Raw genomic sequence first — 20,395 nt, 5'->3', positions numbered from 1 at the left:
TGTGTGTGTGTGTGTGTGTGTGTGTGTGTGTGTGTGTGTGTGTGTGTAGAGGATCCCTGTTACCTAAAGGATAGACTTTCAGGGCACAAACTTCACACCCACCCCAAGCAGGAGCAGAAATAGGAACAGGTTAAACATGTATGACCCAGGGGCTGGTGGGACAATCACCAGCTTTTCGGTTGTGTGTTTGCCTGAGGAAGGGAAATGATTATCCCAGGGCTCTAAGGGAATAAGGACAGGGTGATGGACACTTAGTAATTTCAAAATCTCTTAAGAATTAAAGGAGGTCTTTGAAATTTTGCTGTGGACTCTAACGACTACTGAAAGTTAGCAAAGCTGAATCATCTAGAAGAAAAGAGCAAATTAGGTTTTGTTTTAAGCTAAATTAAGAAAAGTTACCACCTTGAAGGACGGAGATAGGGATTGGTCCTATGATTTTATTGGTCTATGGAATCTGGGAAGAGGAAATGACTTTTGCTAATGTAGCTCAACACCTCTGCAACTCATAGCCTTACAGAGTTGTCTTAGAGCACTGAGAGGTTGAGTGACTTACTTGTTCAGTGACCCAGGTGTCACGGGGGTGGGCCTTGAAACTTTTGAACTCTGAGCTAGATCTCTTGTTTCACCACATCGCAATGTCTCTCATTACCACTTTGAAGAGAGTAAATGGTATAGTGATAGATATCCTGCAGATTGAAAGTCTCTGATCCAAAGGTCTGACATGTTGATCATGCAAAGGCTCTGCCCTTTCACTTCGAGTTCAGGAATCCCCTATTGGAGTTGTCTTGAGAATTAATTTTCCAAACCAGTTTAGATTCCACCCACTTTTCCTTAGCTTCAAATTTCATCAAAGTCCTAAACTATAAAGTTAATTTACCATCCAAGGAAGAAATGACAGAGCAAGAGAGAAGAAGGCAGGGATGGTTGATGGTAGTGATCAGTAAAGCTAGGCTAGCAAAGGGATCTAGAAGCTATGAGCTTCAAATGTTGCTGAAAGGGACCTTAGACATCATCTGCTCCAAACTCCTCATTTCACAAATGAAGAAATGGAGTGCCAGAGAGAGGAAATGACTTACTTGTCCAATAGAATGAAGGTCATCAGTGGCAGAACCAGAATTAGAAATCAGATCCTTTGATCTGATCAAATGAGAGAATATTTATAAACCACTTATCACAGTTCCTGGCACAGAATAGGTGCTCAATAAATGCTTAATCCTTTCTTCTTCCCATCTGCCTTTGAGTCCAGATTCAGAGCATTTTCCATTTCACAATCACAAATCTCAGAGTTGGAAGGGAGCTCAAATGTAATTCAACCCAACCTACATGTACATGTTTTGGAGTCATTCCCTTCTGTTTCTCTTTCTTGAACATCCGTCACCATAGTAGCCTTTGTTCATTCTTTCAGCCTAGTTCCTGACTTCAGGCTTTATGTTAAAGCTGGACTCTATACTTCTGGAGGGAATGTGTAGGATGTTTATTCTAGGATCTTGGGAACATCTCAGTCTGGGCATCTGTAAACCTTCAATGATCCCAAAATGGTCTAGTACAGTGGCCTGACCCAGGACAAAGTCTGATTGCTGCCCCTCCTGGTCTGGGTATGCAGGCTCCTGGTTTGATTTTGGACCTGAGCAACATGCCTTGCCTCATTTGAAGTTCTAATAGCCAGTTACTAGACTCAGCCTTTATCAGGCATCTGGAAAGCTCTGATGATTCAGTGACAGAGGTGTGAACTCCCTTTTGATCTGAGATTCCTGCCCAGTTATTCTCCTGCAGGTTTCAAGACCTGGAAGCTAGACCTGAGACACTCCTCTGCTCCTGGGGTCAGAACCACACAGCTGTTGCTTGCTTCTAAACTTGATCCTTGTTCAATATACAGTCTATCCTAGGTACAGATCTCTTTCTAAGCTCAACCTGAGACTGTATAGTGAGCATGACCTGAAGCTGTGTAGTGAGCACCTGTTCCTACAACCTATACAAGTTTAGGTTTCTCTGTGCTGGTCATGAGACTTCTTCCCCTGAAGCAGTGTCTCCCTACATTGGAACTCTCCATACCCCAACTCAAGACATAGGCAGACCCAGTCCCCAGTGTCCACAGATCTCTGTTTCCCTCTTTCAGTTTGGACTCTAAAAAAGCCTCAGTGTGATTTTTTTAAAAAAAAATTTCCAATTAGAATTTGATCTGGTACATTTTCTAGATGATTGAAGGAATTATGGGGCTGAGGGAGAGGAAAGTTTATTGTTACTCTTCTGCTGCTCTGCTGACATGCTTCCTGAGGTCAGATGATTTAGAACTGAAACAGATGTCCGAGATCATCTGGTTCAATTATATTATAGCTGAGAAAATTCAGGACCAGAGAGGAAAAGTTATAGGTGATACAATCAATGAATGGGAGGGTTTGGTTTTGAGCCAAGGACCCTTGATTCTACATCCAGAGCTCTTCCCTTCCTACCCCATTGCCTATTCTTCATCAGTATATCTTTCTTGAGAGCCTTCCATCATGTCTTGAGCTTTCTTCTCCTTCAGAGTCTCTGGCCAAGGATTAGACCCATCTTTTCTCTGGACTCTTTTAAATAAGTTCTTCGTAAGTCTTGGAACACATCAGACTATGGTTTACATTCCTCCGCTTAGCTTTGATAAACCCAAGTAAGGCATGACCTCTTCCTTCTAAGGTTCCTGTCAATTCTACTTCAATTTCTAAACCCTCCTTGTGGGAAGAACTGTGTTGAAGTGTTCTCACCTAATCCTCACAGCTGTACAGGGGGCAGCTACTGGAGATGGGAAAAATTTAGGGCTTAATCCTATAGGCTGGCTCTTGGGGCCTTTGTCCCTGTACATGCTGCTTCTCCTTTACCTAAAAATGCTGACAATAAGGAACAACCACAATAACACCAGTGATCCACTGTTTCATTGTCACCCATTCTCCTCCCACTCAGGGCCAAATGATCTATTGAATCCCATAGACTACTGAATCATCAGCCTATTAGCTGAAAGTCTCTCTATGGCCCAGAGCCTCTCCAGCACTGCTGCACCTTCTCCTGTAATTCCTAACACATTTGTCCTAAAGGTGGGATTGGAATACTCTTTATCACCTATGGCCATTTTTAGACCCCTTGTGATACCATTACGCAGCAACCTCTCCTTCTTTGAGGTTCATTCTATCCAAAATTATCCAATCCATTTCCTGGTGGTGTTATCTACCAGCGCTTGGGTTGTTCACTGCCTCCTTTCTCAAAGAAATCAGTACCTGACTCACAATCTACCTCTCCATCCCAACTGCTGCCTTTACACAAGTACCCACCAACAGGCAAGAGCAATAGTCCGGGTGTGAGGTGATGAGAGCCTGCACCAGAGCAGAGGCAGTGTCAGAGGAGACAAGGGGATGTATTGGAGAGATGCTGCAAAGGTGAAGTCAACAGGCCTTGGCAACACATTGTATGTAGGGGGTTAGAGATTGTGAGGAGTAGAAGATGATGCCCAAGTTGTTAGTGTGGGGCAGGGGTGGGGAACCTCGGGCCTTGAAGCCGCAAGGGGCCTTCTAGATTACTTCCATGGAGTCTGGACTCAGTCAAAAGGTCAAACTTGAGGACCTAGAGGACCACATGTGGCTCGAGGCCGCAGGTTCCCCACCTGCGGGGTTGGGAAGTTAGTGGTGGGCCTTCTACAGGGAAGATAATGAGTTCTGTTTTGGAAATACTGAGTTTAAGATATCCACTGTACATCCAGTTTGAGATGTCTGAAAAGTAGTTGGAGATGTGAGATTAAAGAAGAATAGATACATCTGAAAATCATCAGCATAGGGATGGTAATTAAATCCATGGGAACTGATGAAATGATAAAGTGAAGTAATATAATAGAGGGAGAAGAGAAGAGGGCCCAGGACAGAACCCTGTGGGACACCTATATTTAGAGGGTATGATCTGGAGGGAGATTCAGCAAAGAAAGCAGAGAAGGAGACAGAGGCAGGGAGGGAACTAGGAGAGAGTGGTGTCCCAAAATCTTCCAGATAACACAGTGTCAAAGAAAAGAGAGTGATCAACAGAGTCAAAAACTGCAGAAAGGGGAGCAGCTAGGTGGTGCAGTGGATCTGGCCTTGGACTCAGGAGGACCTGAGTTCAAATCTGGCCTCAGACACAAAAAAAAACAACAAAAAAAAAACCCCACTCACTAGCTGTGTGACCCTGGGCAAGTCACTTAACCCCATTGCCTAGCCCCCCCCCCAAAAAAACAAAACAAAAAAAAAACTGCAGAGAGGTTAAGGAGAATGAGGATTGAGAGGTCATTAGATTTGGCAACTAAGAGATCACTTATAACTTTGTAGACAGCAGTTTTAATGGAACGATGAGGAAAGATTATAAGATGTTAGAAAATAAAAGGAGAGAAAATGAAGACACCTACTACATTACCAAATGCTCAACAGGCATTTCAAATTGTCTGTCCTATTTGGTATCTCAAACTTTCTATGTTCAAAACAGATCTTATCATCTCCCTCACCCTCCCCCCACACAAACCTATCCATTTTCTGAACTCTATGATTTCTGTCTCTTTCTTCCAAGGGCACTAATGTCCTTCCAGTCACCCAGTTTTGAAACCTCAACACCCTAAATTTTTCATTCTTCGTCACCCATATATCTGATCAGTTGCCAAAATTTGATGATTTTAACTCTACATCTCACATCTGTCTCCTTTACTCACAACTACTACCACCCTAGTTCAATCTTTCATCATCTCTTGGCTGGACTAAGACAATAATTTGTCCCCTAGATTCAAATCTCCCTTCTCCGATCCATCTTTCACACAACTGCCAAATGATTTTCCTAAAACACAAGTCTGACTGTGTCACTTTCCTACTCAATAAATTCCAGTGACTTTCTCTTACCATGTAATTCAAAGACAGACTTCTCAGTCTGACATTTAAAACCCTTCACAATCTGGTTCCCATCTAACTTTCTGCCCTTATTATACATATTATACCTCTTCACACACTCTATAATCCAACCAAACTGAATTTCTTGCTGTTTTTCACTCGTGGCACACTATATCCCACCTCCTTGACTTTGCATAGGCTATCGCCCATGCCTGGAATCCACTCCTTCATTACCTCCTTATCTTAGAATCCCTAGTTTCCATCAAAGCTGAGTTCATATGCTACATTTTACATGAGGACTTTCCTTATAACCAATAGCTGTTAGTGCCTTCCTTCTTCAAGTTATTCTGTATTAATTTGTATGGATCTTGTATAACGTTAGATATGAACTTTTGTTTGGATTGCTGTTAGAATGTAAATTCCTTCATGGAAGGAACAGTATCATTCTCATATTTGCCTAGCACAATGCCTGGCCACATAGTTGGCTCTTTAAAAATGATTTTTGGGGCAGCTAGGTGGTGCAGTGGATAGAGCACCGGCCCCAAAGTCAGGAGGTCCTGAGTTCAAAGCCAACTTCAGACCAAACATGTAATACTTACTGGCTGTGTGACCCTGGGCAAGTCACTTAACCCTAATTGCCTAAAAATAAAAAAAAATTAAAAATGATTTTAATTGGTTGATTAACTGAAAGATTTGCTCAAGATGATGCAAATGATAAGTGGCAGAGCCAGGTCCTTTAAGCTAGAATACTTCTGCTTCTCAGGCTTCTCAGGCTAGGAGATCCTTCTGAGCCCATATGTTCAAGGGGTCAAGGACCATATGTTTCCCCAATGCCCCTCCTGTGCTTCTTTATATACTAGGAAGCAGTAAATACAGGTATTTAGCAAAGAATCTGTTAGGGCAGACAAAAGAATAACATTTGGGTCCCTCACGTTCATAAGGTAATCAGGCATGTCTTATGCCAACAATAATAGAATCCTGACGCACAAGAAGTTGACAGAATATCCATCAAGGTGGTGGTGATGAAATAGTGAGACAGCCTGCTTGAGGATGCCAATAAATAGAAATGGTAGAGAGGAATTTCCGAGTGTAGGAGAGAGTACATGCAAGGGTGTGGAAGTGGAAAGCATCTTATCTGGCCAAAATTATAGACTACTTGGAAAGAGAGTATTGGAAAATAGAGTTGGAAAGATAGGCTGATGTCAGTTTTTGGAGATTCTTGAATGTCAATTAGAGGATATCTCCAGGTCAAAGAAAGACAAGAATTAATGATCTTACTTCTGGTAAGTATGGAGAGCAGGTAAAATTTTGTAGTGACTGGCAATGAGTACACAATGTTTATATTTCTAGAAAGTAGGGAATAAAAATGGCTAGTAAGAAGTTGATCAAGTACCCAAGATAAGTGAGGAGGTAGTAAGACACCTGGGTGCCTTTGATGAATCTGAGTCACCAAGTCAAAGTGAACTACTCCTTGGACAATGAAAGAATTTGCAGATGTAATTGTTGGACTACCATCAATGATAATATTCTCCCCTTTCCTCTACACAGAGATCCATTCTTTGGAACAAAGAATAAGAAAGAAAGAAGGTGTGGGGGAAGGGGAAGCAATTCAGCAAAAACTAACCAATGCATCAATCTAGTCTGACAGTTTAGGTAGTGTCCCACATCCAGTCTTCCCACCTCTGCAAAGAAAAAAACACATTCTCATTTCTCTTGCTTGAAGCCAAGTTGAGTCATTATGATTGCACAGTGTTCAAAATTGTGATTTTTTTTATTGTAGTTGCAATTCTTTCCATCTACATTGCTCTAATCATAGTACATAATTGCTTTCTTGATTCTGTTTATTTCACTTAGTACCAGTTCATAAAGTTTCTTCTGTGCCTCTCTGTATTTTTGCTTACCTATTCCTTAGTTATCTACCATCTACTTTATTTCTAGTTACATACTACTGCAAAATGTGCTTCTATTAATGATTTGGAGTCTATGGGACTTTCCTTTCTATCTTCAACCTCTCTGGGGTAAAAAGGTATAGCAATCATGATCCCTTTCTTAATTAAACATAATTCCAAATTGCCTTTCAGAATAGTTAGACCAACAGTTCCACCAGCCATCCATTAATGTGCCTATTTGTCCACAACCATCATTGGCTAATCCCATCTTTGCTAATTTTCTGGGTAGAGGTCAAACTTCAGATTGGTTTTGATTCGCATTTGTCTTATTGTTAAATAATTTGGAGCAATCTTTTATATGGTTGTTAATAGTTTGCAATTTTTTGAGAACTATCTTTCCATCTCCGTTGATGGCCTGAAGCTGGGCTGGCTCTTTGTGATCACCACTTCAATGTCTAGATGAACACTAACCATGTTTTCATTTTTTTTTATTTCAATGTAATTTTATCGATGAATTTTGTTTTTATGTCATTTATATGTTTTCCTGTGGCCCTTGCCACAACCCTTCCTTGAGGACCTTCCATAATAGTAAAGAATAATAGAAAGAAAAAGGAAAAGAGCGGCAAAATTAACATAGCAAAAAAAGAAGAGCCTGTAGTTTATGCAGTATTCGATACCCATGGTCCCCCATCTCTGCAAAGAAGGGGGAAGGAGATGTCTTCTTACAGCTCTTCTCTGGGGCCAAGTTTTGTCAAATCATTTTACAGCATTATGGTTATTTGATTTGCTATTTGTCATGCAAATTAAGGACAGAAGGTGAATAGCAGTGCTAGGATGGGTTAGAATGGTTTTTGGATACTCACAGCAGGTATGGACAGAAGAACAGCAGTTCAATTGGACAGAGTTGAATCTGGCCTCCCTTGTCCTCTCCATCCTCTGGGGCAGCATGCTGAGTGGGGCCCTGATGAGCAGTGGGATATGCCCTCTAGCTGGAGGTACAGAGCAGCTACATAGGATTTTCAAGCAAAGAGTCTACTGTGGTGGCTGTTTTGTCACCGGTGGGGTGATGGGGTGAGGGAACATGGACAAGAAGCAAAGGGAGGATTTCTAAAAATTAGCCAGAAAGACCTACTTGGGGTGAGGAAGGGAGAATTATAACTGTGCTGGATCAGCAGGCTCGCTGGATGGTTTCATCAGCCATTCTAATTAGAACTGGGTGTGGTTCACACCTTAAGTACACCTGAGTTGTGTAACAAGAGATAGGCCTAAGGGAGTGGGGCCATAGACTCCTTGGCTATTCAGTCCGTTCTCTGGTTCTTCGGTTCCAGCATATCTCAGCATAAGCTTTGCCTTCTGGGAGAGTCAACCTGATCAGTCGAACATTGAATAATTGACGTAACATTTGTTGGATACATCTCAGTGTTTCGATCTGAGAGGTTAAGACCCCTCAAAGACTGAGGTACAGGACAGGGTCGTCTGGAATGAATTCACTGACTCAAGCTTTCTTCAAATCAAGGTGGCAAAGATTTATTGTTACACTTTTCAGCAGGCAAGGATTCTTAAGTAACCTGTGACAGACTGAGGATGGGGCTAGGGTTTATATGGAAAAGGGCATGGGAAAGGAATGCCAGGGACATTGATGAGGTAATTTAAAGTTCCCGGTGTCTTTGGGAGCTATGGATGAGAAAGTACAGGGAGTATACCAGACAGGGAGGGAGATGACAGAGGTATGGATCTTGGGAGTCTGGCAGGAAGAAGAGTCCTTGGGCCAGCCAAGGACAAAACTCCTTGGGCTGGGCAAGTCACCCCTCTCCCTCTGTCTCGGTGACAAAATGCTCTGCAACAAGGGAAAGCTTTCTCACAAGACAGGAACTTACTAAGGAATTGGGAGGCTTCCAGAGACATGATCTTTGGGTTGGGGCCTGAGCAGCTCAGCACTCTCACCCAGCTTTGTGTAGCTGCACCAGGGAAAGAGATAAGGGTTGTGCTGGGGCCCATGCATGAGTAATTGCTAGGCACAGTGTCCTTGGGCTGGGGAGTGATTGTCAGAGACAGTGTTTCTGAGACTAGGGAGAAATTGGGGTTCAAGTACAAGCACAAGCACCCAAGCACCCCAACATCAGGACACATTGGGCCAACATTAATACTTTGACAATGAAGATGGGGATTAGAGAGGCTGCTTGTAGAAGGCCTCTGAGCTACCCTCTCCAAAATCCTAGCCTGGAAAAAGGGGGGACAAATACCACGATTTTATCAGCTCAACCTTGGAGATAAAGGCAGTCTATTACAGGCTTGTACCAGGTATCTACTAATATTCCCCAGAGATTGTTCTACTTCTCCACTGGTTGTCACCTAAAAGTAATAGGGAGGTGCTGGCTAAGGCACAGATGCCTCCATTTATAGCCAGAAGACAATATACTTGGCTAAAGCCACCAGTGCCAGGGAATTAAGGCTTCTTTCCTGGGCACCTATGGACTTATATGTTTCATTGGCTATAAGGACTACAATGGCTAATAAGTTGAGGATCATGTATTCTACTCCATAATCCCTAACCATGGTAGGAAGACAAATCTATAGAACCCTCAGTGTCTTCAGCACACCCTGGAAAGCTGTGCCCACAGAATCTGTGTAGGTCCATGTATTCAGGATTCAGGGTGCCCTTGTATATGGTAAATGGCTTGACTACTGTACTAGAGATAACAATGTTAGGGACTAAGTTGTAAAAGGCTATACCATCATTCAATTAGGCATTTTCCAAGATGGAGAATTTGCATTAAAACTAGTGTCAGGGCTGGGGCACGGCCATACCATACTACTAGGGAAAACACTCTCCCTTTTCCAGAGGTCAGAGACTGAATGCTTATAGAGTTGGTAGAACTTGGTTGCATAGTCCCAAGGACAAAGATTAAGTTCTGACCCTATTTTCCCCAAAGCTGAGGAGGAAGGATGAGTGGAGAGAAGGGTCCACATTGTTCTGTGACATTGTTTAATATTTCAGAATGCTCTTTGTACAGCATAATTTACAAAAGTTGCATTCACTGACATTAAAATATCTACTAATCATATATTAAATTCCTTTCTCTACTCCAGAGGAATTGGTTCATCTGACAACCATCAGGTACTGAGACTGCCATCCCATTGGCTTGACTCTCTACTCTGGAGCCCTAATATAAAAGTTAAATTCTCTCCTGAGGGGTAGGGAGGTGGTAGGGCACCTGGGGTAGAGTTCAATGGAAAACCTTGGATCTGTGCATCAGATGTTCCTGGGGCAAGGCAGCACACCCAACAACCATGAAGTTCCTGGCTAAGGAAACAACTTGGGTAGGGCTCGCTAATATATTCCGCTATTTTGGTAGATCCTCCAGGAGGCCAGGGTTACCCCCTCCCACACCAGAATTATCATAATCCTCAATATAGTCCTCATGGGAAGGCAAGGGTGTGGTCACCATTGCTGAGCCAGTGAGATAGGTCACAAATATAGTCATCTTGATGTACTATAGGAGGAGAAAGAGTAGGAGGTTGATGATGGCATCTCTGTCTGTTCCTAGCAGCAGTCAAGTACAGTTTGTGTTATCTGTTGGGAGACAGAAGCAGAGAGACAGACAGGGCTCATGGCTCCCATTCTCAACATTCCTTCTCTGTCCCTGATGTGCAGGCTCAGGTTTCTTCCTTTCCCACTAATCTGGACATCTCCTCTCCTCTCATTTTCCAAAGGCTGTTGCTTGTCTCCAGGTCAACAGTAACTCAGCTATCACCTCCTGCCTCTTTACTTTACTCTGTATTTACCAAATTTCTCCACCTGCCTCTGAGTGTGGAGAATAAGCCTGGGATCGGATGTCCAATCAGTTGCATGCTCTCTATGGGTTCCTCTGAGTGCAGATTGGAAGGTCAGGGGAAAACTAACTGGACACTGGGGAAAGAAGATATTATATCTTTTTGCACTCCCAGTACTTAGTACAGTGCCTGGCACATGGTAGGTACTTAATAAATGTTTATTGATTGATCGGATGCCTGTCCTGTAAAGGTGACTATAATAAGGTAACCAGAAGGGTTTAGGGCATCTAGGTGGGTGTCAGAATGCCCATTACTGGGGGGGGACTATTATAAACATCCTCCCTCTCCCCCACTATTTCTCATAGTTTTTGTAGGGGAAAAAAAGTGGGAGACCTTGGCCTTTTTAAGCTAAGATCTTTCCCAGGTCCAGTGAGATCTCAGTTGAATTTAGATAGCATAAATTTGTAGTGGAACTAGTGAAAATACTTGCACAGCTTCTTCCAGCTCCCTTCAGCAATAGAGGAATAGGAGCAGAGGGGTCAGAAGGTAATTCAGGGTTGGGACTCATCAAGGCATGAACAGAGATAGGACAAGGGGGCAATGACTTGGGAAGAAAGAACAGTACACTATTGAACTGTTTAACAATGGGGTCAAGGTTGTGAAGGTAGGAAAGTGAGACCAAAGCAGGGGTGATGATGGCCTGGAGAAGTACTGAGGACTGAAGGAATTGGAGATGAGTACAAAGAAAGATTTAAGAAAGGGTGAGGCATTGAGAGGGATGGAATGATAGGAGGTTGTGATGTAATAAAGGAATGTCAAGATGATTTATCATGGAACTATGGCACTTAAGGATGATGGCAAGATCAAGGGTGTAACCATTCTTGTGTGTGTGCATGTGTGTGTGTGTGTGTGTGTGTGTGTGTGTGTGTTGGGGGAGGGGCATGGAACAGTAGATCATGGGATTTGAGAAACTATGAGGCTAGAAACCACTGAATCAACTTCTTTATTCAAACCTTGGTAATCTATAGTTGACCTCCAAGTCCCATCGACCTTGCACGCTGGCTCTTCAAGGTTGTTGAATTGAGACATGGCTCACTTGAGGACTCCAGTGTCCAGCAATTCCTTTAGCAACATAGCCATGTCCCCCTTCACCCTCCAGGATTTTCTATTGCCTCAGCTCTACTAGTTGCCTGAGCAGCATTGGAGATCCAAGGCAGCCACTCTACCCAAGTATTATGGCTAGACTGTGAGCAGTATTGAAGGAGCAGGGCCATCCTTGGTGCTGATTCGAGGCAATAAGCCAATTCAATAAGGCAGTTGCTATAATGCACTCTGTGCCGCCAACTGGAAAGTGCCAGAAGTAACACGGGCAGTGATTCAGGCTCCACACAAGATGACGCCAGATCCAAACCCACACAATGGGCTATGGCAGTCTCACAGATTAAAGCTGAACCACCCCCCTCCCCCCACCCCCCAAAAAAACTGTGTTAATGAGTTTTCATGCCTAAAACTCACAGATACTAGCAAGCTCCTCCACATAGCCACAGGAACAGGATGGCCTCCTGTTCCCTGGGTTGATTTGTTTGAGGACCAGACTCCACTTCCAGTCCTGCTTGGTTCCCTGAAACGGGGGGAGGTTAGAGTAGAGGGTAGAGCTCTTGTCCTTGTCGTCTTCTGGGAGAGGGGCAGAGGCTGTGGTCAGAGCCCATGGCATTCTGTCCTGCAGAGAGGGATGGGCTAGCTCCTCCACCTCCACTTTCTCCACATCAGAGGAATTGCTGTGCTTATCAGAACCTTATCTAAAGAACTCTGTGCTTGCCCCTAGAGGATCTCCTCCAGCCAGTTTTCCTGTGTTATCTCTTGCCATCCTTTCCACCTCCATGCAGCAGTTCTATGCTTGTTTGAGCCTCCTCTCTTTCCTAACATAATCAAAACAAAACCAAACTTTTCTGTTGACCTTAGCTCCCTCTCACCACCCTCAAACTGTTCTGAGCATCACCACTCATAATGCTGGCTTTTCACAGAACTATGTTCATCTTGTTATCTGCCCTTGTTTCTGCTGTATGTCTCTTAAAAATGGAAACTGTTGAGTTTCCTATGCTTCCAGTCTCTTCATTCCTCTTCCATTTTTTCTCTTCATTTGAATTGTTTCTTTGAGGAAAAATTTCCTGTCCATGACATGAAAGTGAAATGGGCTCCCTTAGGATGCAATAGTTTCCCCCCATTGGAGATCTTCAAGGAAAACTTGGATGGAGGGGGAAATCATGTTCATGAATGGTTGTGTCTGGTTGGAATAAGGCCCCTTTAATATTTGACAATGTGTGATTCTGTGACCCCCATGGCCATACACTAGTACTGCCCAGCCTACTCTGTACCAGAAGCTGCTATGCCAGGGGTTTGTTATAGTTTCTCATGTTGAATCATTTGACAATGCTAATGGCTTTGGTGGTAAAAGCTTTCTTTTCTGGGTCTTCAGTGGCTATGGATACTGAAAAAGCAGTTGCCAAGAGGCATTTTCATGCAAATTACTTCTCAGTATGATGGCTACAAGGGCTGGCCTGAAAGCATTGCTATTCCTAAGACTCTTGGATACTGGGTCCCAGGCTGCCTTTGTTGGGGTGTGAAGGAGATAGAGGCCAAGGAGGTGATGGTGCTGGTGGTTTGACACACCTGGTATATTTTGTCTCCTGTCTCTTCCATCTACTTCAGTTAGGCTGGCTTGCTTGCCCTGTGGGCAGCAGTTGGTGAAGATAATTGGCTCCTTTTCTACAGGAATTGTTTCCCCAGATGATAACCATGAGTCCTGGGCTAAAACCAGGAACAGTTGCCTGGAAGAGTGCTGGCACTCCCAGGCAGTGCTAGGTGCTGGCACCCTTATGACCATCTGCTTTTTGGTGGCAATTGGTCAACAGTTGCCAGTTGTGGTGATGAGGAAGTAGGCCACTTTTCCAAAATGATTTCTCCCTTCAATGATGGGTATGATGGCTAAACTTGGGAGGGTTCACTGCTATTCCCAAAGTTCTTGTGTTCAGGATCCTGGGCTGTCTCTATCAGGGTCTGAGGGAGATGGTGGTCAAGGTGGTTTTGGTAATCTATGAGATAATGTATATTTTGCAAACCTTGCAGAGCTATAGAAATGTCAGTTATTATTTTTTAACTCAGGAGTGGTACTAACACCACTCAATTGGTCTAACCTTGAATAGCAGCTGGTGGGCCTCTAGGGGCTGGGGCATTGCCCTACTCCATGTTCATATCCAGGCATCCAGTTTAAAATAAAATTCGGTCTTAAGGAATCCTGTCCTCTAATGAGAAAAGACTAAGCTCCCTGTTCTCACACTCTTTGACTCATTGAGCCCACCACCCCTACACATTTTTTTAAAATAAAGACTAATGCTTTATGGATATGGATAATTTCACTCCTTAGCCCATTTCTAGGACCTCCCAGAAAAGGAGGATATAACAAGGTACTCACTGGACAATATGAGTCATTTATTGTGATAATTTACTCCTACATACAAAAGAAATGCTAAATAAGGTCCACTCACAAGTCACATAGAAAAAAATTGTAACAGGATTTAATAACAAGTTATGAGTACTATTACAATTTTCTAGGAGACTACTACTTCAACTTAATCCAAACATAAAGCAGTTTGCAGGACTGCTGATGAGGCATTTTACATTTTACCTCATCTTGGCACCGTCCAAACAATTCCAGATCTATGTCTGCTGCCAAAATGGCTAGGTTTTCCTGTTAGAGGCCATCATTTCCAATGCATAAACGTCTCCTGCCACCAGCTAGCTGCAACCCAATAGGACCCAAGATCTATTGACTTCTCTGCCCCACAAAGTTACCTCCAAGACTGGACAAACCTATGTACGATTCCTAATTCACCTAAGGTGTCAAGAAAGAACCAACCCAAAAGAAGCATCCCAAATCCAAGTTTAGTCTTGCCCAAGCAGGCCATGTGCTTTAACTTCCACATAAATTTAGAGGTTGGGGTAGGGAATGGGGCTAGCTGCTCTTCTCATACTTGACTCAGCATGCAAATCAAATATATTCCTTCATGAGCCATCACTAGAAGAGGAAAATAGGGTTAGGAGGCAGCCACTCTGCTTTGTTCATCTGAAGTACTTAGACTCTTCAGCTGATAAGAGGATTCTGTTACCTCAAAGTACAAGTCCCTCAGTTATGACTCACAAATAAGTAGAAGCAGCCCCCCACCCCTACTTCCATATAGTATCCTGGAACCAGGAGTTGTTGCTCTGAGCATGCTCCCCTGAGGATTGGTGGTCCCTGTTATACTGAGAAAAAGTTTGCATTTATGGACTTTCATTCAGCAAGCATTTATTAAGACACTGTTATGTGAAATGCAAACTGATGGAGTTGCAAAGGGAAAAAAATAAAATAGTCTCTTCCTTTAAGGAGTTCATATTCTTTTTGAGGCTGTGCTCCTGGCCCAGAATTGAGAGAGGGGTGTTGAGGGAAGGTCACTCACCTTAGGTAAGAAAAAGAAGGATTTCTTTTTGGAAGTTAGATGCTGACTTGGCTTCACAGTGGCAGCCCCAGAATACAAAGTCTTGTACATGAGAGCATTTTGTGAAAAGGTAGAATTAAGCAGCAGCCTTCTTATTTGATGAGGATCACCCAACCATATCCTCCCTGTGGCCCTGGTGCAACAAAGGCCAGTGCCATAAAAAGAGCCCTGGACAAGAGAATAAGGTGAGTTGGGTTCTGTTCTAGACCCAGTTCTGCCTCTGACATACCATATGATCCTGAGCAAATCTCTTTCCCTTTCTGGGCCTCAGTTTCCCTATCTGTAAAAGGACTTCAAAGTACCTTGATGCTGTGACATTTTCTGTTTTTATAATCAGAAAGTCATATACATTTACCCACAGTTTACCAGAATTTTTAAAAAATTAACTAGCATACGATATTCCTTGTCAATGATGTGCTACCATTTTCTTGGGGCATTTTCTTTCTTTTTTACAAAGACTAACACTTTATTTTGTTTTTTGGAGGCAATCAGGATTAAGTGACTTGCCCAGGGTCACACAGCTAGTAAGTGTCTGAGGCCAGATTTGAACCCAGGTCCTCTTGACTCCAGGGCAGACGCTCTATCCACTGTACCACCTAGCTGCCCCTTAAAAAAATAATTTATTTTAAACTTAAATACTCAAACTTAAATGCACAATAAGAAAAGAAAAAGCAACATATTACTAAAACTTCAATACAAAGTAAAAAAGAAAAAAAAAGCATTGCCATGTGCACAGCAGAACATAAGAAAGGATTCAAAATATGCAGCAATAAATTTCCATTTCAAGAAAGTCTCTATAATAAACATTACACATTGTGTTCAGAGCTGTCCATCCTTTCTTTGCTTTCTTGTAAGTTTTCTTTTCTTCTCTGCTATGCATTTTTTACTTTGTTCTCTTTTCCCTCTTCCTCCCTCCCCTCCCCCTGGAAGGCTACAATTAATTGCAGATAAATATATATATGTTATTTATATGTATATATATATGATGTATACGTGTGTGCACATACATGTGTATATACACACGTACATACATATATATACACATACATATACACATAGACCTACACACACAAACATGTATATGCATATGTATACACATACATACACTTACACACATACATATACTTAGATATCTATAATCATACTCATATATAGACACATACATCCATATGCTTCTATGTAAGACCACAGTTTCTTGTTTGTCCTCTGTTTCTCTGAGGGTGGATAACGTTTTTCTTCATAAATACAAATCTTTCCATATTTTTCTAAGTCCACCAACTCATCATTTCCTAAGCCACAGCAATATTCCAACCTTATACTGTCTAGTTATTTTAAATAGTCTAAAACAATATTGATTAATACAGCTGATATATAGTATAGTTTCCCTATTTTCTCTTTTGATTAAATCTATTTTAGTTTTAACTTTGTCTGAGATCATGATTACTACCCCTGGTTTTTTTTCCTAATAAATTCTACTCCTGATCTTTATTTTATATTTGTGTGTGTATTTTATTTCTTATCCTTCCTGACTCCTCTACTTTACTTCTACCCACTACCTTGCCCTCCTTTTACTTAACCTACCCTTCTCCAAAGATCCCTCCCTTATCCTCTCCACTCTAAGTGTAACTATTGTTCTCTCTATAATCCAGATCTGATGTAAGTAGGGTTTCCTCTAAAAATCCCTCCCTTATCCTCCCCACCTTCCTATCTCCTTTGCCTTCTTTCTTTCTGAATTATATATATATATTATATATATAGTTCCCTGTTTAACTTATTCCCAATGAGAGTAGGGTTCCAGAACTACCCACCCTCCTCCCCCATCTAATTCCTCTGTATCAATTCTTCTTTTCATACCTCATTTGTGTAAGATATTAGCTTGGCCTACTCATGAGTAACTGATGTTTTTCCAATTATTTAGATATGACTTTGTGTGAAAAGTATTTTGTAATTGTGTTCATATAGGATTGAGAAAAAAAAGAGCAATCCAAGAAAAACAAGACTATGAAAAGAAAGTAACAAAATTCATCTGGAAGAACACAAGGTCCAGAATATCAAGGGAACTAATGAAAAGAAATGCAAGCAAAAGTGGCCTGGTTATACCAAATCTTAAATTGTATTATAAAGCAGTAATCATCAAAACTATTTGGTACTGGCTAAGAAATAGAGTGGTGAATCAGTGGGATAGGCTAGGTATGCTAGACGCAACAGTCAATGACTGTCATAATCTACTGTCTGATAAATCCAAAGACTCTAGCTTCTGGGATAAGAACTCACTGTTTAAAAAAAACTGCTGGGAAAACTGGAAAATACTATGGCAGAAACTAGGCATAGACCAACATCTTACACCCTATACCAAGGTAAAATCAAAATTGGTATGTGATTTAGATGTAACGACTGATACTATAAGCCAACTAGGAAAGCAAGGAATAGTTTACCTATCAGATCTATGGAGAAGGGGAGAATTTGTGGTCAAACAAGAGATAGAGAACATTATGAAATGCAAAATGGATGACTTTGATTACATTAAATTGAAAAGCTTTTGCACAGACAAAGCCAATGCAACCAAAATTAGAAGGGAAGCAGAAAGCTCAGAAATAATTTTTACAGTCAGTGTTTCTGATTAAGGCCTCATTTCTAAAATATAGAGAGAATTGAGTCAAATTTATAAGAATACAAGTAATTCTCCAATTGATAAATGGTCAAAGGATATGAAGAGTTTTCAGAGAAATAAATTAAAGCTATCTATAGTCATATGAAAAAAATGCTCTAAATCACTATTGATTAGAAAAATGCAAATCAAAACAATTCTAAGGTACCACATCACATACATCAGATTAGCTAACATGACAAAACAGGAAAATGATAAATGTTGGAGAAGATGTGGGAGAATTTTAACACTAATGCTTTGTTAGTGGAGTTGTGAACTGATTCAACCATTCTGGAGAGCAATTTGGAACTATGCCCAAAGGACTATAAAACTGTGCATACCCTTTGACCCAGCAACAGCACTTCTACATCTGTATCCCAAAGAAATCATAAAAACAGGAAAAGGATCCACATGTACAAAAATATTTATAACAGCTCTTTTTGTGGTGGTCAAGAATTGGAAATGGAGGGGATGCCAATCAATTGGGGAATGGGTGAACAAACTGTGGCATATAAATGTAATGGAATACTATTATTCCAAAAGAAATGATGAGCAGGTGGACTTCAGAAAAACCTGGAAAGACTTATATGAACTGATGCTGAATGAAGTGAGCAGAATCAGAATATTGTACACAGTAACAGCCACACTATGCAATGACTGACATTGATAGACTTAGCTCTTCTCAGCAATGCAAATATCTAAAACAACTCCAAAAGACTCATAATGGAAAAAAAAAAACTATCCACATCCAGAGAAAGAACGATGGAAACTGAATGCAGGTGGAAGCATACTATTTGCTCTTCTTTTCTTTTGTTGTTTTGTTTTGATTCTTCTTTCTTGTGGTTCCTCCCATTGGTTCTAATTCTTCTTTACATCATGACAAATGTGAAAATATGCTTAATATAAATGTATTAGTAGAGCCTATATCAGATTGCATGCCATCTTGGGGAGGTGGGAGGAGAGGGAGGGGAGGAGGAGAAAATTTAAAACTCAAAATCTTATGGAAGTGAATGTTGAAAACTAAAAATTAATAAATAAATTGTTTAATAAAAAAATTCCCTCAATCTGTCTTATTTGATTTTTAAAGTCTTTGTAAAGTTCTTCTATGAATTCTTTTTGGGTAGGTGACCATTTGACGTTACTCTTTGGGGTAGGAGAGGCTTTTTTGTTTCAGTATTCTCCTCCAAAGATAAACCTTGGTCTTCTCTATTCCCATAGTAACTTTTTATGTTTGGGTTCTTTCTCCTTTGACTGCTCATTTTTTTTTAAATAAAAATTTATTTATAGCAACTTGTAATCACCTCTAGTCCTGGGGTATGGAAAATGGTACCTCTGGCTGCAATTCTCCCCTCTGGCCTGGAACTCTGTCCTCCTATAAGTAAAGCCAGCAACATCCCCGCCTCACTGCTTCTGCACTCACCGGGCACGTGCTGGTTCCTTCTCACCCAGGACCTCGTCTCGTCTTGGCAGCATAGATGGGCCTGGCGTCCCTTATCAGTAAAGGTTCCCTCAATCTTCCCCCGCTAAGATGCCTGACTCCCCACACTTTCCAGGAGGTGAAAATTCCTATAGCTGGAGCTGATCTCCCAACCCAGCTAGCCCCAGGGTTCAACTCTTGCTATTTTGGCATAACTAGCCTAGAGGTATTTACACCTCACAGGGACAAAAACTAGGTTCTGGGATTTTTCTTTCTTTCTCCTGTTGTCCTGGGAGGACCACTGCTCTGCCCTGATTCTTGTTTATTTTTACCTCTCTATATTCACCCTGAGGTGCCATTTTGTCTTGTTTGTAGGGAAAATCTAGAAAGCTTGGGATTTTGTGACCTACTCTGCCTTCTTCCCAGAATCCTCTCTCCTGAAATTTTCAATAAAACCCTCTGTCTCTTTTTTGCAGGATGTTGGTCAGTCTGTATGACTGTTTTTGGAATGACCGATATTGGTTCCCTAAAGAGTATTCATGGGCTGACTTGGAAGATTCAGATGGGGCCATATACCCTCACCCCAAGGACTTGCTAGCAGTTATTCCATTGACATTTGTCTTAATAATTGTCAGATACATCATTGAGAGGTAAGTCAACTGTGAATTCTCCCCCCCTTATCATTAAAAAAAATTATTTATTTTTAACATTGTTTTCTTTTTAAATTTTGAGTTCCAAATTCTCTCTTTCACTCCCACCCCTTCCCTACACACTGAGGAAGTAAGCAATATGCTATAAATTATACATGTGAAAACTGTAAAAAATATATTTCCAAAAAAGCAAGAAAACTTAGAAAATTATAATTCAATTTGCACTCAGAGTTCATCATTTCTCTCTCTCTCTGGAAGTGGATAGCATTTTTTCATCATGAATCCTTTGGAAGTGTCTAGGATCATTGTATTGATCAGAGTACCCAAGTCTTTCACAGCTGATCATCATTACAACATTGCTGTTATTCAGCACAATGATCCCCCATTCCTTCTCACTTCACTTTGCATCAGTTCATATAGGTCTTGCTATGTTTTTTCTGAAACTACCCCCCTTGTCATTTCCCACAGCACAATAGTACTCCATCACGATCATATGCCACAACTTGGTCAGCCATTCCCCAACTGATGAGCTGCCCCTTGATTTCCAATTCTTTGCCATCACAAAAAGAGCTACTATACTATACTATACTATACTATACTATACTATACTATACTATA

General features: G+C 41.5%; 1 protein-coding gene across 1 annotated transcript in view; it reads left to right on the top strand.

Moving 5' to 3' along the window:
• LOC114029564 (ceramide synthase 4-like) overlaps window positions 1–20,395 on the top strand; it is a 32,037-nt gene that overhangs the window by 412 nt on the left and 11,230 nt on the right. Inside the window, 1 exon segment of the mRNA XM_027844065.1 lies at window positions 19,604–19,777. Within this exon segment, the coding sequence (XP_027699866.1) occupies window positions 19,605–19,777 (173 nt within the window). The 5' untranslated portion in view covers window position 19,604.

The sequence above is a fragment of the Vombatus ursinus genome, unplaced genomic scaffold (assembly GCF_900497805.2).
Source record: "Vombatus ursinus unplaced genomic scaffold, bare-nosed wombat genome assembly UNPS02014935.1, whole genome shotgun sequence".
In the NCBI taxonomy this organism is placed as follows: Eukaryota; Metazoa; Chordata; class Mammalia; order Diprotodontia; family Vombatidae; genus Vombatus; species Vombatus ursinus.
Note: the sequence above shows the minus strand (reverse complement) of the source record. Positions and strands in the feature narration are given on the sequence as shown.